We start from the raw sequence: 17625 nt of genomic DNA, 5'->3' as shown, positions 1-17625 counted from the left end.
AAACGAAGAACAAGACAAGGATGTCCACTGTCACCACTGCTGTTCAATATAGTTCTCAAAACATTAACCAGAGCAACTAGGGAAAAAAAGAAAAGGAAATGACAGAAAGAAATAAAATTATCATTATTTGCAGATAACATCATATATGTAGAAGACCCCCAAAAAATCCTACCAAAACACTCCTAGAATTAAGAAGCAAATTCAGTAGTGTATCAGGTTATAGTCAGCACTCAAAAGCCAGTAGCCTTCCTGTACATCAATAACACACTCATTGAGACAAATTAGGGAATCTTTCACAATAACATAAAGAAAAATGAAATACTTACAAATTAACATAACCAAGGAAGCAAAGTAACTCTACAATGAAAACTAAAATTGTCTGCAAAAAAAGATCCAACAGGACATCAAAAAATGGGAACACACTCCCTGTTTGTGGATAGGCAATACAATCAAAATGGCCATACTAACAAAAATGTGGTGTGTGTTTAATGCAATCCCAATCAAAATACCAATAGCATTCCTCACAATTCTGGTGTTAAGGGTTGTGGAAACTAAAATCTACATGGAACCAAAAGTGACCTAGAACAGTAAACGCAGTTCTGGGCAATAAAGGCAAAGCCAGGATCATCCAGTCCCAAACATCAAATTACACTACATTCGGTGATCACAAACAGATTCAGAGAGAGAGCCAGGAAATTAAAAACCCCACTGAAGCTGGAAAACTCTCTTGAAAGTAACTGAAGATAAACTTCAGATCTTGAAGACAGTTTGTAGTTAGCAATCACAAAAGGAAAGATCTCTTGAAAATAACAAGGAACCAGAAAATAACAATTCAGTGGCTGCAAGATGACACACACAAAAAAATACTTTAAGAATCATAGGTATCAGTGAAAAAGCATGGGTCAAGACAAATGATGAAAAAGGTCTGTTTATGGAGATTATAGCAAAAACACTTCTAAAACATTGATAAAGGACCCAACACAAAGATAAGTAAGGCATATAGAACTATAGCTAGCTATAACCAAAATAAATCTACACCTAGACATATAATAACACCAGGAAATAAATTCATAGACTAAAAGGTAAAGATCCCTGAAATTCAACAACAAAAAAAACCAGAATATGTAAAGCTGTTAGAGAAAACAAACATCATCTATAAAGGAAAGCCCATCAGAATCACAACAGACTTCTCAAGACAAATCAAGTCAAGAAGAGCTTGGAGTGAAGTACTTCAAGTCCTGGAAGAAAACAGCTTCCAACCTAGATTGTTGTACCCTGCAAAACTATCTTTCAAAATTAATGGAGAAACAAATACTTCCATGACAAAGAACAACTGAAGGAATTCGTGACCACCAAACCAACTCTGCAAACAATACTGAAGGGCATTCTAGAGAGAGAAAAATGACCATGGTTCCAGGATCAGCAGCAGAGGGCAATAGCCAAGCAGGGCAAGAGTTGAATAGAAGGGAAAAGGAGCCAATGGCAGGAAAACAACAAGGCAGAGACGAGCCAGTGCATGTTGGCCATAACCTAATGTAGATGGCTTCAGTTCACCAATAAAAAGAAACACAGGCAGAGTGGGTCAGGAGACAGGATCCATCAATATGCCGTATATAAGAAACACTTTTATTTTTTTTTTTTTTTTTTTTTTTTTTTTTTTTTTTTGTCTTTTTCATTTTTATCGGTACCAGGGATCGAACTCACGACCGCCTGCTTGCAAGGCAGGCGCTTATGCCGCTGAGCTAAATCCCCAGCCCAAGAAACACTTTTAACTCAAAAGGAAATTCATTGACTAAAAGTTAAAGATGAGAAAACAATGCTCTGTGTGACAGGGAGCCAGAAAAAAAGTATGGGTAGGTTGCCCATCTACTGCAGGATGGGTGAAAAAGATGTGGCATTTTTATATGCTGGAAAGCTACTCAGCTATAAAGAAAGATAACCTCTTGTAGGTAAATGGGTACAACCTGAGATCATGCTCATGGGCACAGGTTCAGAGTCACACAGGTTAATATTGTTGTTGTCTCCCTAGTGTAAAAAACTAAAGGAGTTAGTGGGATCCAAAATGCACAGTACATATTGTGAAAGTGAAAGGGGAGGAAATGCCTAAAAAGGGAAGGCAGTGGCCATTGTTAATCTATTATCCTGTTTTGAAGCCTTGTGTTGTTTTCATTGTTCTGTTTGGTTTTATTTTGTTGTTTGATTTTATTTTATTATATTTGATGGCATGGAGAGCTATTTCAAAGATAATAAAATATATTATGGTAGCTTTTATTGATTTCCTATTTTGAAGTCCTGTGTTGCTTTTATTGTTTTTTGTGGGCTTTTTTGGATTGGTTTTATTTTGTTCTGTTTTATTTGATTTTATTATGTCTGATGGTATGGGCAGTTATTTGGAAAATAACAAGAGGCATTATGGTAGCCATCGTTGGTTTCCTTTATATTGTTTCGAAGTCCTTGTATCACATTCATGGTTTTGTTTTGATTGACTCTATTCTGTTTTCTTTTCAAAATTAAAAAAAAAGATTTTGTTCTTGTAATGGATTTCTACTACTTTGAGGATAAGGGTCCTGGTTAGAGGGGTTCAGTTATGCTTCATTTATCTGTATGTTTCTTTCTTTTCCTAAAGTTGAGAAATTTCCTGCCATTGTTTCTGTGAACAGGTTTTTCTTTTTTGTGTGCCATCTGTCTTGTTATCTGATTTTGCACTTATTCTGGTGACTCTTAGATTCACCTTCTTTGCATCTTGTAGCAGCTATTGGATCTATTTTTGATGTCCTCTTGTTGCTTTTAAGTTATCTTTGAGCAGCTTATCTTGAAGCATCGTTGTCATCGAGTTCTAACACTTGACCTCACATTGGTTGCTTCTGCTGCCCATGCTTTCAGTATAATTTTCAACATCCCGGATTTCTGATTAAAACCTTCTCACGGACTCTCCTTCTTTGTTTAACTGGTCACTGGTGTTTTGTGTCCTTTTGTTCTGAAGGTGTGGTTTTCCTCCCAGATCGACAGTTTTGGGACAGTGTACAAGTCAAGATGTGTCCCTCTTCATGCTGTTAGGTAAAGAAGATGATCAGACCACAGATCCTTGCTAGTGCAAGTACCAGCAGACAGGAGGGTGAGGATGAGCGTGAAGGGACCAGTACCAGCTGAGCCTGGCCTCTGGTTGTGAGAGCAGACACCTGTGTCCTTTAGCTTGAACCCATTAGGGCATCTCTGTCCAGCCTGCTGGTGGCTCCCTGACCACAGGCTCTTAGCACTATTTCTCAGCCAGTTACTATGGGAACATCACACTGGGAGACCTGAAGTGAAGCTGTCCCTGGCTGCTCTGAGTCCTGGGTTCCATCAGCCCTTCCCTAGAATAGCTCTGAGCAGCCAGTCTCTCCAGGGGTATGGCAGGTGCTTGGACTGGAGTCACTCACCAGCTGCTTACTGGTGAAGCTCACCGCACCACTGGTCTGTTGCATCACTCTGTTCACCCTGAAGCCCCCTGAGTCCCCAGCTTTCACCGTGTAGACTTTGTCTGCTGCCCATGAGTGGTCAGCTGGGAGGCTGGGAGAGGGTGCATGTTGCCACCTTCTTCTCTGCATCTCATACTGTTTGTTCAGTTGTTTGTAGGCTTTGATATTCCTGTCAGCTCCTTCCTGGTTCCCTGGAACGTACGTCTTTAAGTTGTCCTTTTCCAGTGCCTGAATTCTGAATCTTGGAGCAACTGAGTTGTTGCTTGCCACTCTGCCATTTCCCTACTAGTTTAAAGTGCTATGCTGGTGTTTTGATAAATGTATGCATGGTTATGCAAGATGTTATCATTAGGGGAAGCCAGCTAAAAGGTATATGGGAACACTGCTATTTTTGCAACTGTTCTGTGAATTTAAAATCATTTCACAATCAGTGTTTTGAAAAAGAATATGCATATGATGAGATCAGCTTACCTGTTCTTAGAGACAAAGATGTAGGAGTAAGAAGTCAGTTTGTGTGTATTCTTTGTTCTTTGAGAGCTTGCGGTCCACAAAGGAGCGTGCGTGTGCTCTTCATCGTCACGTGTTGGGCAGAATGGTGTAGCAGACACGGATAGTCTGGTCCACGGTCCATATTGTGCCTCTGCTTCTGTGTTTCCTTCTCTAAGTGTTTCCTCTGCTTGAACTCTAGCACACTCACCTCTAAAATGCGAGCATTATTACTGGCTTTCCCTAGGCTGTTCTGAAGATGCCTCGAGCAAATCTATGTATAGCTTATATTCCAGTGCCTGATCCAGACTATTAGCTGCCGATAAATAATAGCTATTGTCCACAGAATTCTCATACCTGTCTTATAAATCTATTCGATGTTTAACTGGAGAAGAAAAACACTGTCACTTGCCTAAGATCACACATTTGTTATGTATGGGAATCAGACAAAGATGATAGATAGGTAGATAGATCTCAGAAGGTTCATTGTTAACCATTCTGTCCAAAAACCGTGAACACTGTAGGAATTCTTTGAAAGACAGGCTATGAATCAAGTTGTCAGGTCCCCCCAAAGAGGAGGTCTTGGACTTATCTGAAGTCAAGTTTGTGGCCTGGGAGGAAGCTGGAGTCCAGGGAATGAGCCAGGGAGGACTCTGACAGTTGGAGGTGTCAAAGCAATTGAGAACGCAAGAGCATTCGTGCTGAGTAGAAGTTTTAAATGGTGAGAAACTTGGGCATAAGCTGGAAAACAATGAAACTACCCTGGGCCTGAGGAAGGAAGTGGTAAAGTTGAGGCAGTTGTAGTATAAAGAGCTTACTGTGCCTGCTTACAGATGCCCATGGTGCAGTGAGGACTAGTCACAGGCCTGAAAGTCTTTGCCTTTTCAGTAGTGTTGTGGGAATACAAAAGTATGGATTTGAGGGGGCCGTGGGGGGAGTGGGGAGGGGAGCCTGCTGGCAAGTTAAATTCAGCAGAATCGTGGGATTCTTACCTATGGGTGCTCTGATATCTGTGGGCCTTTTGCGGGAGGGTGCAGTGGCCCCGAGTGTGTTTGGGTAGCCACGTCACAGCAGAAGTGCTGAGCTGAGCTGAGCTGAGCTGAGGCCCGCTGCCTGGCAAGCACAGCTGATTTCCTATGGGCCTCAAGTCTAGAACAGTGTCTATAATTTTTAAAGCTAAAAAAGAAGAAGGGTTTTCTTTTTTTCTACAGGAAAGCTACTGTACATACAATGTGATTTTTCATATCTATAAATAGAGGTTTAATGGACCATAGCCCTACTCATTAATTTACTTACTGTGTCTGGCTGCCCCCAGAGAGAGGAGGTGTTGCCATAGAATAGCCCGCAGGGTCCACCACATTTGGCTTCTTACAGGAAAGGCTGAGCTGTGGTGTAGGCCACAGGCTCTGGAGTCAGCCTGCACTGACTTACATTGGTTCCCTCTCTAACTGAGCGACTAACAAGTCGACCACCCTGTGTCACAGTTTCCCCATTGTTAAAATGAGATCATCTTTCTCTGAGTTCACTGAGGAGAAAGATTTGTGCCGGTGTTGTTCGGACAGTTGAATGCAGAGGTCTGGGTGAATGATTCGGGGATGATAGTGCACACTGTGTGTACCATTGTTGCCCCCGATTGACATGTTTTGAAATTTTCTTGTTTTTTTCTTCCTTTTTTCTTCTCCTCCTCTTCTTCTTTTTATCCTTGAATAAATAGATTTGGAAAAAAATAAAACCAAACAAAATAAAAAATAAATAAAACGAGCTCATCACAGCAGTTACTGTACAGAGATGGTGGGAAGAGTAAACTAGGAAATGTTATGTGTCAAGCACTAAGACGAGTTCCTGCGGCCAGTGTTAAGTCGCTAAGATTTATTTGTGCTGGAGTTCTGCAGTCACAAGGAGATCGTAATTCTCTTAACATGAAGATGATGAAAGTCACCAAAGTGTTCCCGGGTGGATTAAGGTGACCCTGATGAGTACACTATCCGACGCACACAGACGGATCTCTGCAGAGGTTTCCATGGTATTCCAAACATCCAAAAGACTATTTTTTCTCACTCCATCAACTGCTAGGACAATCTATTCTCACCTCTCACTTGCTTGCTCCCGGCCAGCTGCAGAGCTAAGCACAGTGCTGCCCTGTGGGGCAGTAACTTAAGTGCTTGTGCCCTGGACTCCAGCCCCTCCCAGGCTGTGCTTGCGGCTCAGTGGCTCACGTTCCAGCCACTCCCAGCCGGAGCGCGGGATTGCAGTGCAGAGGACGGGACTGAGGGGTTCCTGTATGCCATGTCCATATCAGTGAAACTGTTTTTGAAGGCGTAAAAGAATTATACTGGGTTATATCGATGTGATAGGCATTTTCTTACTTTCCATATACTCTGCTTTGGTTTTTAGCTGTCAGGAGAAAGAATGGGGGCAAAGATAAGAATCATTGTGTTTCCAAGAGAAAGAATATCAATCCATTACTTTAAAAATCATAAGTATAAGTAAAGATCACCTGGTAGTTCCTTTCTGTTTGTAATTCAACTCAAGGTATTTTAAATTGTTGAATCAATTCCTTTATGAAAAAATATGACCTCTGTTCTGTCTTCATTATCTCTTTGTTTCTTTGCCCGCTCCCTTCTTTTACTTTCTTCTTTTTCTTCCCTGTCTTCTGAATAGATCAAGAAAAGTATTTTGGCAAAACCAATCTAACCCAAGTGTGGTAACACACACCTGTAATCCCAGAGAGGCAGGAAGATGACAAGTTTGAGCTCAGGCTGGGCAAACTTACTGACTTAACAAGACCTTGTCTCAAAACTAAAAATGCAATTTTTAAAAACAGAGTGAGGTAGGGATATAATTCAGAATTAAGACTTTGGGTTCCAGCCCCAGTTCTGAGAAAAAAAAATACAGCCAATACCAATTCATGATAGAAATTCACAGCAAACTGGCCATGGTGGTGCATGCCTGTGATCCTAGCTCTCAGGAGGCTGAGGCAGGAGGATTGCTGCAAAGTCAAAGCCAGCTGGGCTACCAAGCAGAGTCAAGGCCAGGGTGAGACTCTGACTCAAAGCAACAACAACAAAAACCTACAGCAACCTGAGATAGAAGAGAACTCTCCATGCTGGATAAAAAGTATCTCCCACACTCTCAGCAAATGTAATAATGAAGTCTTAAGAATAATGACTGTAGAATCAAAAATGAGATTAGTGTACCCACTGACTTGCCTTAGGTTATAATGAACAATATACAAGTGGCCCTAGCTAGGGCAAGAAGATAAGAAAAAATTTTTTTAATGTGGGAAGGATAAAACAAATTATTAATATTCGTGAAATTCTGCCTACAGAGAACTGTTTCTGCCTGCATGCTTATGTGTTCATATTGTCTTTCTCCTTCCTTTCCCTACTCTTTTTCTTTCTTTCTTTATTTCTTTCCTTCCTTCCTTCCTTCCTTTTTAAGATAGGAGACAGAGGCTTACTGTGTAGTTCAACCTGGCCTTAAGCTCATCATGTAGTCAGGGATATAGCACAGCAGCACAGTGCCCGCTTGACAAGTGCAAGGTCCTGAGTTTGATTCCTGGTACCAAAAAAGAAAAAAAGGAAGGAAGCAATCAGACTCATTACATAGCCCAGACTGGCCTTGCAGTTATCCTCCAGCCTCAGCCTCCTGAGTGCTGGGCTTGCAGGCATGTGCCACTGTGCCCGGCGTGCTGGCTCACTGGCTCACTTGCAATCTATCTCTGTCTCTGTCTCTCTCTTTCTTTCTTTCCCTGCATAGTAATAGACTCTTCTATCTTGTATTAAAACCACATGGTGGAGGTGGTATGTGCCCTTGAAGCAGGACGTCTTATCCCTGGGTTTAGCATCTGCCGTGCCTAGCTTGGTCAGCAGCCTGAGTTGTTGAGGCAGCCTGTCTGCAGAGCCTGTCCTTTCATCTGTCTGTGAAGCCTGAAAACACCCATGGTATTGCATTTGCTAGTTCTCCTTAGAGCCATTCCACTGACATCTGGAACATTTTCCCGGAGGGCTCTCTTTGGACTGCAGTTATATGTAACTGGAGCTACGCTGAGTAAAAGGACAAGAAAATCAAATTAGGCCAATTATTATTTTTAATCTCCTATTCTCACAGAAGCCCTCACTTCACTTATGTGGGTCAGGTATAAAGCTTCCCACCATAGATCCATAACCTGGGAATGTTATGCTTTGAGCCTGCACCTGCTTGCGTTGCTGGATCATAGCACTGAATCGTAGGATGGTTGTTTCTGGTTCAGTCCTTGTTGCTTGGAATGTCAGATGGCCAGCGAGCAGCCTGATGTTTACTTGCAAATGGGCAGTGCCTTAGGCCAGCAGTTTTAATTATGATCTCCTGTGGCAGCACTGTGCTCAGCCTACAGGGAGGCCGAAATTGGCATCAGACGTGTCGTCCAGCACTATAGATAATGCCTACTCGGCTGGGCCATGTGAAATAAGCAGTAAAATCAGCAAAACTTGGACGAGAGGAACAGAGGTGGATTGTGCCGCAGCCTGTCGAGCATGCCTTGCTTCCTGCTCCTTTTTAAAAGCAAGAGAACCCAGCTGGGGTCTGCCCTGTGCCTTCTCCATCCTGATACAGAATTTTGGACATAGCAAATTCCACCATAAAAATGAGACCCAGCGACTGTGAGCTATGAGATGCTAGGAAGTTATTGGAGCCCAAGCCTTACTCTCCAGGGAATTCCCTGTCCCCTCCTCACTTGCTGCAATGCAGTTTATGGCACCAAAGGTAGAGAGATCACAAGCCTGGCATTTCCAGACCAAGGCAGGAGCTATTTAGAGAAATCCAGGGGATGCTTATGAGGCTGTGTGTGCGCATGTGTGGATTCAGTATGCTGGTGGTGCAGCTCTGACGTAAAAAAAAAAAATTTTAATTCTCCTCTGGGCACAGATGCTCAGGAAGCAGGGCTGGACAGGGAGCATGCTGAAGGACAGGCAGACCTTTCCCTTCCGCACTCTACATCCTTTAACGCACCATCTCTCAAGTCGGGAGAGTCATCTGTTTCATTCTGGAACCCGACCTTCCAGTGTCTGAGATTTTTCTGCGTTTAGCTTAGCAGGCTAAGAAGCCCAAGAATCCCCGGCAGCCCAGATTTATTTTCCATCAAGGAAAACTTTCTGACTACTTTGAGAAATCACAGAGTTCCTCTTGGCTATATCGTGTTGTTTTGAACTTTTTCTTTCTTGTTTTAAATTTTACATTTTTCTATATAAATGCCAAAAGCCATGGAGATGATGTGTTTCACAGAAGGCTTCTGACTTCTGAGGCTGGCCCTGAAATGACATGAGAGCTTCTCGGCAGAAGTCCAGGTTTACAAAACATTTTCCAGGTACCTGCTATCCTCAGAACCCTCTGCAGGGATGCCCTGAAGGATTGAAGCTCTGGCTCACTCCTTGAAACTGAGAGCAATGGCTGAAAAGGAAAGATAAACACCCGGGTTCCATCTAGAAATGGTTGAGGTTTGCCACAATTGGCTACTGTGGCTTTTTCCATCAAAATTTGGTGTCTTCACGTGCTGTCCAACATCTGCGGCAGGTCAGATGGAGCTTAGGAAGACAAGGGTAATGTTCTTTTTGTCTTTGTAGAATGTTTTGTCTGTCACCTCTATTCCCCACAGCTTGTCACTTTGATCTGTATAATTCATGCCATTGGAATAGGTAGGGCTCTCTCCTATCAGCCAGTTTTGGAGAAACTTGGAGGTTTGGAAATATTTTCTGTGGCAGTGATTTTCAAAATTCATGGCTATAAATAGTATAGAAAACAACACCCGTGATGTGTTTTCTCTTCCAATCAGGTTTTATTTATGAATGTTAACGCATGCATTTCAAACATACTGTTGATCCAGAGATGCTCTCATAAGACATCAGCAATAAAACTTTTTAAAAGCACAGATTTTTAATTTAGTGCATTTTAAAAAAAGATGCTTTGCACTTTAGAAAAGCCACAACATAAAGCTTTAGGCAAGGTGAGGGAAAGGTTTGTTAAAAAGATGAAGCCAGAAGCAACAGAAGGCCACTGCCCTACAAGGTCATACAGGACTGCAAATCAGAGGTCACTTTGCTCTGTAGGATGAGAAAGTGTGGTTTCATTGAGTGGAAACTTCTGAACTGAAAGCTGCAGGTACTAGTGCTAAGGGCTGAGAAGCAGATGCCCGACCCTCTGTGTCCTCAGAAGGTGTCTTTCTTTGTTGACTTTGCGTGGCATTTGTCCTTCCTGCTGCCTGCGCCCCGTCATCTCTAAGGAGCTGGCATACAGCTGGGTACCGCTGACGCTCCTCAGACGGTTACTCAGTTCATGTATATGTGGTGCTGAATTGGGTGGTAGTTTTAGGTCATCTTCAGAATTGACTTTGATATTTTTCTTTCTTTCTTTAAACCCCACAGGAACCTAGTAATAAACGGGTCAAACCTCTGTCCAGAGTCACATCACTAGCAAACCTCATCCCACCTGTGAAAACAACGCCTTTAAAGCGCTTCAGCCAAACCCTGCAGGTAAGAAGGGTTGTGTGGCTCCTGGCCTACCGAAATTCCTCTGGTTCACATTGACCTACACCAACACTTACTTCAGCAGAAGAGTGCAAGTGAGGCTAAAAAGGAGGAAAATAGTTGCAACCTTCCCCTTGGGTCAGGCAGAGTTGGAGCAGTTTCAGTGGGGTTTCTCCTTACAGTTGTGTTCCTCAGTTGTTCTACAGGCTTTGCTCCAGAATAGCTAATGGCTGCTAAGGAAACCAGCAGGTAAGGTGAGCCAGCCCGTAGCAGAGACTGGTGGCTTCAACCTGGAGCAGCAAACTGCAAGTGTACTGAAGAGTCCGACTTGCCACCTTTGCTTTTGGGGAGTCGGGAGGGGTGGGTTGTGTTTGTGCTTACAGTGCTGGGGCTGAGCCCAGGGCTTCATGAAAGGGCTCTCCCTCTATCACTGAGTGACATTCCCAGCCCCTGCTACCTGTTTTTTTATGGCCCAAGAGCTAAGAATGGTCTTTACTGTTTTCAGTATTTTGGGGGGAGGGCAAAAAAAATTTCCTTTGACCTGTGAAAACCATATGAAATTTAGATTTCACTTTCCATAAGTAAGGTTTTGTTAGAATATAGCCTCACCCTCTGTTTATATGTTGTCTGTGGCTGCTTTTGCACACAGTGCAGAGTTGAGTCGTTGTGACTCAGACCCTATTGCCCGTAAAACCAAAAGTATTTACTTATCTGGCCCTTTACTGCAAGGGTTCTGGCTCTGGAACTTAGCCCTGACCTTAGCTTTTCCGCTGAAAGACTTTCTCCTTTGGGCCCGTGACTTGACATCTCCAGGTCTTAATTTTACTCCTTACAAGTAAATTTGTCACAGTGTCACCCGATCCTTCGTAGAATCATTGTAAAGATACATGAGATAGTGCATTTAAGTCGGGGCCATCAATAATTTATGAATTAGTAGGTTAATAAATATTGGCTACTGGAGTAATTTTTTTAGTGAGCAAGTGTTTTTAGTTCTTAAACTCCTAATGAATTTTTTTCTTTTTTTATTTTATGAAAAATTTAATAACAGAATAAATAATATACTATATCATTATCTTCAAACTAGTTACTCAGTACAAGACATAAATCAAAAAGATTCTTACAAAAAGAGCAGAGAAGAACTTAGGTTATTCTCATTTCTTTTCAGTGACCTAAGATCAATCAGTAGTGTAAATGAAACAAATTAGCATATATATTAAAATACTTTTGAAACAACAGATTACATAATTTGAAGAAGTATTTGAACTTCTCCCTACTTCGATTCACCTCACTTGTATTTTGCCCTTTATTTGTATATTTTTAATATTTTGTGTTTCTCATATAGGAGAAGCCATGGAGTATTTGAACTCATGTGTCTGGCTTATATCACTTACCATCAAAAAGGGGCAACTGACCAGAAGAAGTACAAATGGCCAGTAAATACATTTTAAAATGTTCAACATACTGACCACTAGAGAACGCAAATTAAAACTACACTGAGATACCATCTTACCCTAGAAAGAATAGCTGTCATCAAAAAATCTAATAAATTTATCTTTTAAAGTAAAAATTGAGCCAGGCATGGTGGTGTGCCTATAACTCTAGCGCTCGGAAGGCTGAGACAGGAGGATTGCTGTGAGTTGGAGGCCATCCTGGGCTTCATAGTGATTTCAAATCTAGACTGAGCTACATAGCAAGACTCTGTCTCAAAACATAACCAAAATAAATAAAATAAAACATAAAATCAAGATTAAGACTGAAGCCCACAAAGGGAGTATTCCGTATGGCAGTCTGTCCTTTCTCATCTGCCGTGATTACTTTAGCTGGCAATATTTTTATCTTTGCTTTCTGAGTCATTTAAGAAAACTGTGAACAAGAAGCCCAGACTTACCCATATGATGAAAATCTAACTTGATAAGAGTTTGCGGTTCTCACTCAGTGCTTTCTACCCTTGCTTTCTCCCCGCTGGCCACTAGAGCAGACCGCACACTGGCCTGCCAGTGCCGTCCCTTGCAGGTTCTCCTCCCCTTCCCTGCTGCTCCTCTCCTAAACCTCAGCACTCAATCACTATGGGTTTAACTCTGTTTCTGTCGGTGCCTGGGCCTCTGGGCCCCTGGCTAAAATCTGATCACTTGTGTGAGAACAGAGAAAAAAAAAGTAAACTCATCTCAGGGAGACTTGTAAGCAGGATGTGTTTACCTGCCTCCCTGCTGACCAGTTCTTCCAGTGCTTCACGCTCTAAGCAAATTCACTGCAGGCTTCCCCCAGAAGACTCACCACTGCCCAAGTCCTGTCCATCTGGTCTTTCGCCGAGTTCTGCTTTTTATAAATTCTTCAGCTCTACTCTTTAGTCTACTGAATTCGACCCTTTCTTCTCCCTCCCGGTGGCTGTCATTCAGGCTCCTGCACGGCTAGCAGTTTCTCCCTCATTATGCAACATGCTCTTCTCCCTGACCTTGTGCTGCTCTGTTCTAGATAAAGTTGTCTTCTGGTAGATTCGTGGCAGTAGTGGGTCTAGGTTCCCCCGTGACTGTAATGAGTTGGACCTGAGTAGCCAGCCAGCTGTCATCTATACCTGTCCCTCTCTCCCAGTTGTCCCTCTAGCACTTGTCCTCTTTACTCACTGTTAATTCTTTGCCTGGCTGGAATAGGCTTTGAAGTTTGTGCTCCTGGGAAGAGCTCCATCTGGTTCTCCCACTGCAGCCAAGCCCTCATTTTAACAACCTTCACTATCAAGCCAGGTATGGTGGCACACACCTGTAATGCCAGCACCCAAGAGGCTGAGGAGGAAGATTCCTGTGAGTATAAGGCCAGCCTGGGCTACAAAGTGAGCCCAAGGCCACCCTGAACTGCATAGCAAAACCCTGTCTCAAAAGGACAAAAAAAAATTTTTTTAAGTCCTCCAGATTCACTCTTCACAGTCTTTCTTTGGCTTCCCAGACAGTCTTTATTTCTTCTGTGTCTGAGGATTCTGCACAGGAAACACTGAAGTAGATATTTGATCATCTTGGAAAAAAAATTTTTTTTGAAAACAAGGTTTTGCTCTGTAATTCAGGCTGGCCCTGAACTCCTTATGTAGTTCAGACTGGCCTCCAACTCATGGCGATCCTTCTGTCTCAGCCTCCTAAGTGTTGGCATTAGGTGTGAACTACCATACCCGGCTTCACCTTGAAAGTCTGCATTGACCTAGAGACAAAGAAATCAAGCCCTATCTGAAATCTCACAAACTAAGGCCGAGCAAGAATGAGGAAGCTAGATTCAAACTAGGGTCTTACATATGCAATGATTTCCAAAGCCTCAAAGATTTTTTTTTGGGCAAAATAATTTTTCTATTTTCCTTTCAAACATCATGATGATTATCTAACTCCAGGTTACACATTTGGAACAGAAACAATGAGACAGACAAGTTATTTATAACAGGTGATATGTATGGATGCAAAAAGAGTTTATGGGGGGGGGGGGGCGTGGCCGGGATAGAAAAATAGCCCTGAGGTTATACACTGCATTATGCAGCGTGTTTGTGGTCTTCAAAGCATGGGAGCCCCGGCTTGGCTACCAGTTCCTTCCTGTAAGTATGCAATGCAGTACAAGTTCTGCAGCACTGTTTTCAACTCTAGTGCCCCAGTATTGCCTTCTTTATTGTGGCCCCCACTGACTAGACTGGCAGAAAGTGCTAACGTCCCCGGGGGAAGGGAAGATTGTTAGTGCACCAACTTCCCCTCCTCTTCCGGTTCCTCTAGGCATCCATTTCTTTCTTTTTTGGTACCAGGGATTGAACTCATGACCTGCGCTTGCCGCGCTGATACTTAAGCCACTGAACTAAATCCCTGGCCCCAAGCTGTCCATTTCTTATAGGAGAGGAAGAGAAGACGAGAGGTAGTGGCCCACGCATCTCAGCCACCGTTTGTACCTTCCCATATGTGTGTATTTACCCTGTGCTGTTCCAAGGGTGACTGGAGCAGCTTGGTTTTCTGCTGCGGTATTCTTTTCCCTGCCTCCTGGCACCTTAGAGACGGATGGGTCCTTTGGGTATCCAATTATGTCTCTCAGGTTGGGTTGCTCTAATTTTAGGATGACTTAGACTCAAATGTGATGCTTTTATCAATACTGAACACTTAGCAGCTCTTCCTCTGGCTTGGTAGGAGACCACAGTTAGCGCAGGAGCAGGAGCATTCTGGGCTGGCAGCCTCTCCCAAAAGATGGAAAGCCCAGTCACAAATGTCAGTGGTCCTTGCAGCAAGACACTACTGGATTGTTCTCATTTGCCTCCCAGTGTGAAGGGGCGGGGGCTTGGGCCTCAGTACAAAGGCGGCATTTGTGGAATGGAATGGCTGCCTGTGTGGCACTCTGCTCCTCACTGAACGGTTAGCTCCATTGGTAGACTGAAGTGCAGATCTCCTATCCCTCCAGGCCTATAACCCCCCTCCCTGGCCTGCTGCAGAGAGACCTGGCCCAGTTCTGCACCAGGCTGGTGCTTGTTCTCGGGTGTACAGGGGGAAGGTGAGCACATGGTGGTCACCTCCGTTGCCCAGCCCACCTCTCCCACTGCCCGGTGCACAGCCTACTGGACTGTGAGCTGAGTCCAGCGTGCACCGTGCAGTGCTGTGTTCATCCCTCTGCTATGTAGTTTTCCACTGTCTCTGGACATCAGCTTTTCTGCTATAAATGTTCATTATGGAAAAATACAGAAAAGGAGAAAGAGGAAGTGCATACAGCCCTGCACTCCCAAACAATCTCGGTTACTATTTTAATAGTTTGCTTCCAGTGCTGTTCTGGTGTGTAGTACATACCTTCCATCTCCTGAGCCAAGTTTAGAGTCACTGACAGCCTCCTCGCGTCCCCTCTCATGGGATCTGCTGTCTTTGAGGTTACAGCTCTGTAGTGGATGAACGCTGACTTTTTTATTTTTTGATCAATGACACTCTTGTCTCTTCTCTTTCTTGGCCTCCCATTTTCTCAAGCTCAGCAGTCAGGTGCCAAAATGTTCATCTTTGTCACCGTTACAGCTCGCAGCTTTTTGGGAATGTCATACCTTTCATTAAAGTTAAATCTTCCCCCTTAATTTCTCTTAATGCTTTTTGCCTTAGAGATTATTTTTTCTTTGCTTTTCTCTTCCTTTCCTTCCACTGCTTCCTGCTTTCCACTTTCCCTCCTCCCTGCTTTCTTTCAGCTTAGGGTTTTGTTCCAGCTGTTCTAGTCTTCCTGCTGTCATTTAGCTGAGTGATAAGGTTTGGGGGAGGAAAAGTTGTTTATTTTTTTTTTTATCGGAATCAAACTCAGCACCACACGCCTGCCAGTGGATGATAAATTTTTATGTAGGGTGGCAAGTACTGTATTGCAGTCATTCATAGAAGATATCTTTATGGATGAGTGTAGATTGTTTGAGTGTGTCAGTGTGACTTATTTTACATAATTAGGCCATTAGTGGATGTTTAGATTCCGAGTATTTTTTATTGTTAAGTAACTGGATAGAATGCCTTTGAAAGACACTCGTCCTGTTTTTTAAAAAGTACCTTCTTTTGTGCTTTTCAGATTGTATAACATCATTTAAAAGATGTAAAAACTGTAGTAAAACACAGAGGAGGAAGTAAAAATCGCTTGTGATCACTTCCGTCTTCCCATTACCAGAAAGCTTCTGATACATTCTCAGGCAGTCTACCTATGTGCACGTTTTTAAATCCTATATACAGTGTGCATGGTTTTTAACTTGTCTTTGTCTAAATGTTTTTCATGAACCTGGTGTTTTGTTTTGTTTTGTTTTTGTCTGAGACAGGGTCTTGCTGTGTATAGTTCAAGCTGGCTTGTAATTTGAAGCAATCCTCCTGCCTCAGCGTCTTTAAGTGCTGAGATTACAGGCATGCACCACTGTGCCTGGTTTACACTTGTTTTTTTGTTCTCCTTTCTTCTCTATTGCATAAGAATTATAAATGATTAGTGAATTAGTAAATGGCCTACACTGTACATTGTATTACATTGTACTTGAGTTTAAAAAATAACTATGCATTATATTTGCAGCCAGCTAGCAGTGAATTACGATTTGATTCCTACATAATAAAGTATTCCAGAGAGAGTCCACTTAGAAAGAGGCCGATGTTGGGATCACAGAAGGCTTCCTGGCAAGAATGGCCTCGAGATGACACAGATGAAGGAGAAAAAGGCACTGCAGGTTTGGAAAAGGAGTGCAAAGACTGATACCCTCTGAGTTAAGAAATAAGTGATCACCCAGTGTGGTGCCTAATTCCGAGTCTGGCAACCATTCCTTTCTCCTCCGATGACCTCAGACTTAGTCCCATGGCTGATGTGGTAAACTTTGCGTAACAAGTCTTTGGTCTCTAGTTGATTCACACAGAGATGAGCTTGGGGCTTTGTGTGGGTACCTGGTACTGCATGTGTACTGGGGCAAACACCTGAAACCAGACCACCTTGCTGTCCAGGAGGTAAATGTGCAGCTGAGAAGCGACCTGTGTTCTCCGTCCAGAAGAGTGTACAGGGTTAGGGTTAGAGTTAGGGTTCCTTTGCTGTGCTTTACTATTCCCGGAGTAATCGTAGGCTGCTGCCAATAGTTGACCTGTAATTTAAGGCACTTTGTTTTTGTTAATTTAATAGTAGTAACTCTCAGTAGTTGAGTACTATAATATCAGAGTCATGTTCGCTGCAAAGGACTTTATGTTTGTGGCTGTTTATCGGTTCCTCTAGGATGCTGCAAGGTGAGCTGAACAGCAGTATAGAGGGATCCTGCGGTTTAGACACATGCCCAGCAGGCACCACTGCTCACCCGGGAGCGAGGATGCTGCAGGATGCTTGGGTGCCTCTCTTCAGAGAGTCACCTTACAAAAAAATCACAAACTGGTAAGAAAGGCTGCCAGAATCTGAAACTAGCTCGGCTTTGTAACCCAAGCCACTCACCTCTCTGTTTGCCCTTACGCAGTTCAGAGGCTGGAGCAGGGAGAGCCATCATTTCCAACCCATAGACTGTTTTGCCATTGAGATGTGCAGATGGGAGCCATTTTATGGTGCCAGGGAAGGTGACTGATGGCCATGCCAAGCCTCAGAAGGCTTCCTAGTTTTTGTGTAACTCTAGGCAAGTATTTTTTTCACACCTAAGCCAAATACTGTTTTCAGGTTTTTGATGGTTTTACTCATGATTTCTGTGAACTACAGAAAGTGTTCTCTTTTTGTTGGGT

General features: G+C 43.0%; 1 protein-coding gene across 9 annotated transcripts in view; it reads left to right on the top strand.

Moving 5' to 3' along the window:
- The window catches only part of Arhgef3 (Rho guanine nucleotide exchange factor 3), a 277874-nt gene that overhangs the window by 229121 nt on the left and 31128 nt on the right, over positions 1-17625 (top strand). For 6 of the 9 annotated variants that reach the window (XM_063257324.1, XM_063257325.1, XM_005008261.4 and 3 more), the window contains one exon: positions 10343-10450. In XM_063257324.1, coding sequence (XP_063113394.1) covers positions 10343-10450 — 108 coding nt within the window. Of the gene's footprint in view, positions 1-8851; positions 9521-10342; positions 10451-17137; positions 17291-17625 lie in introns of those variants that run through there. The other 3 variants (XM_063257326.1, XM_063257327.1, XM_003480093.5) reach the window with 3 other exon arrangements.

The sequence above is a fragment of the Cavia porcellus genome, unplaced genomic scaffold, assembly GCF_034190915.1.
Source record: "Cavia porcellus strain 051 isolate PalLab524CR breed Dunkin Hartley unplaced genomic scaffold, mCavPor4.1 scaffold_10, whole genome shotgun sequence".
In the NCBI taxonomy this organism is placed as follows: Eukaryota; Metazoa; Chordata; class Mammalia; order Rodentia; family Caviidae; genus Cavia; species Cavia porcellus.
This window is presented reverse-complemented; position numbering and strand designations above follow the sequence as displayed.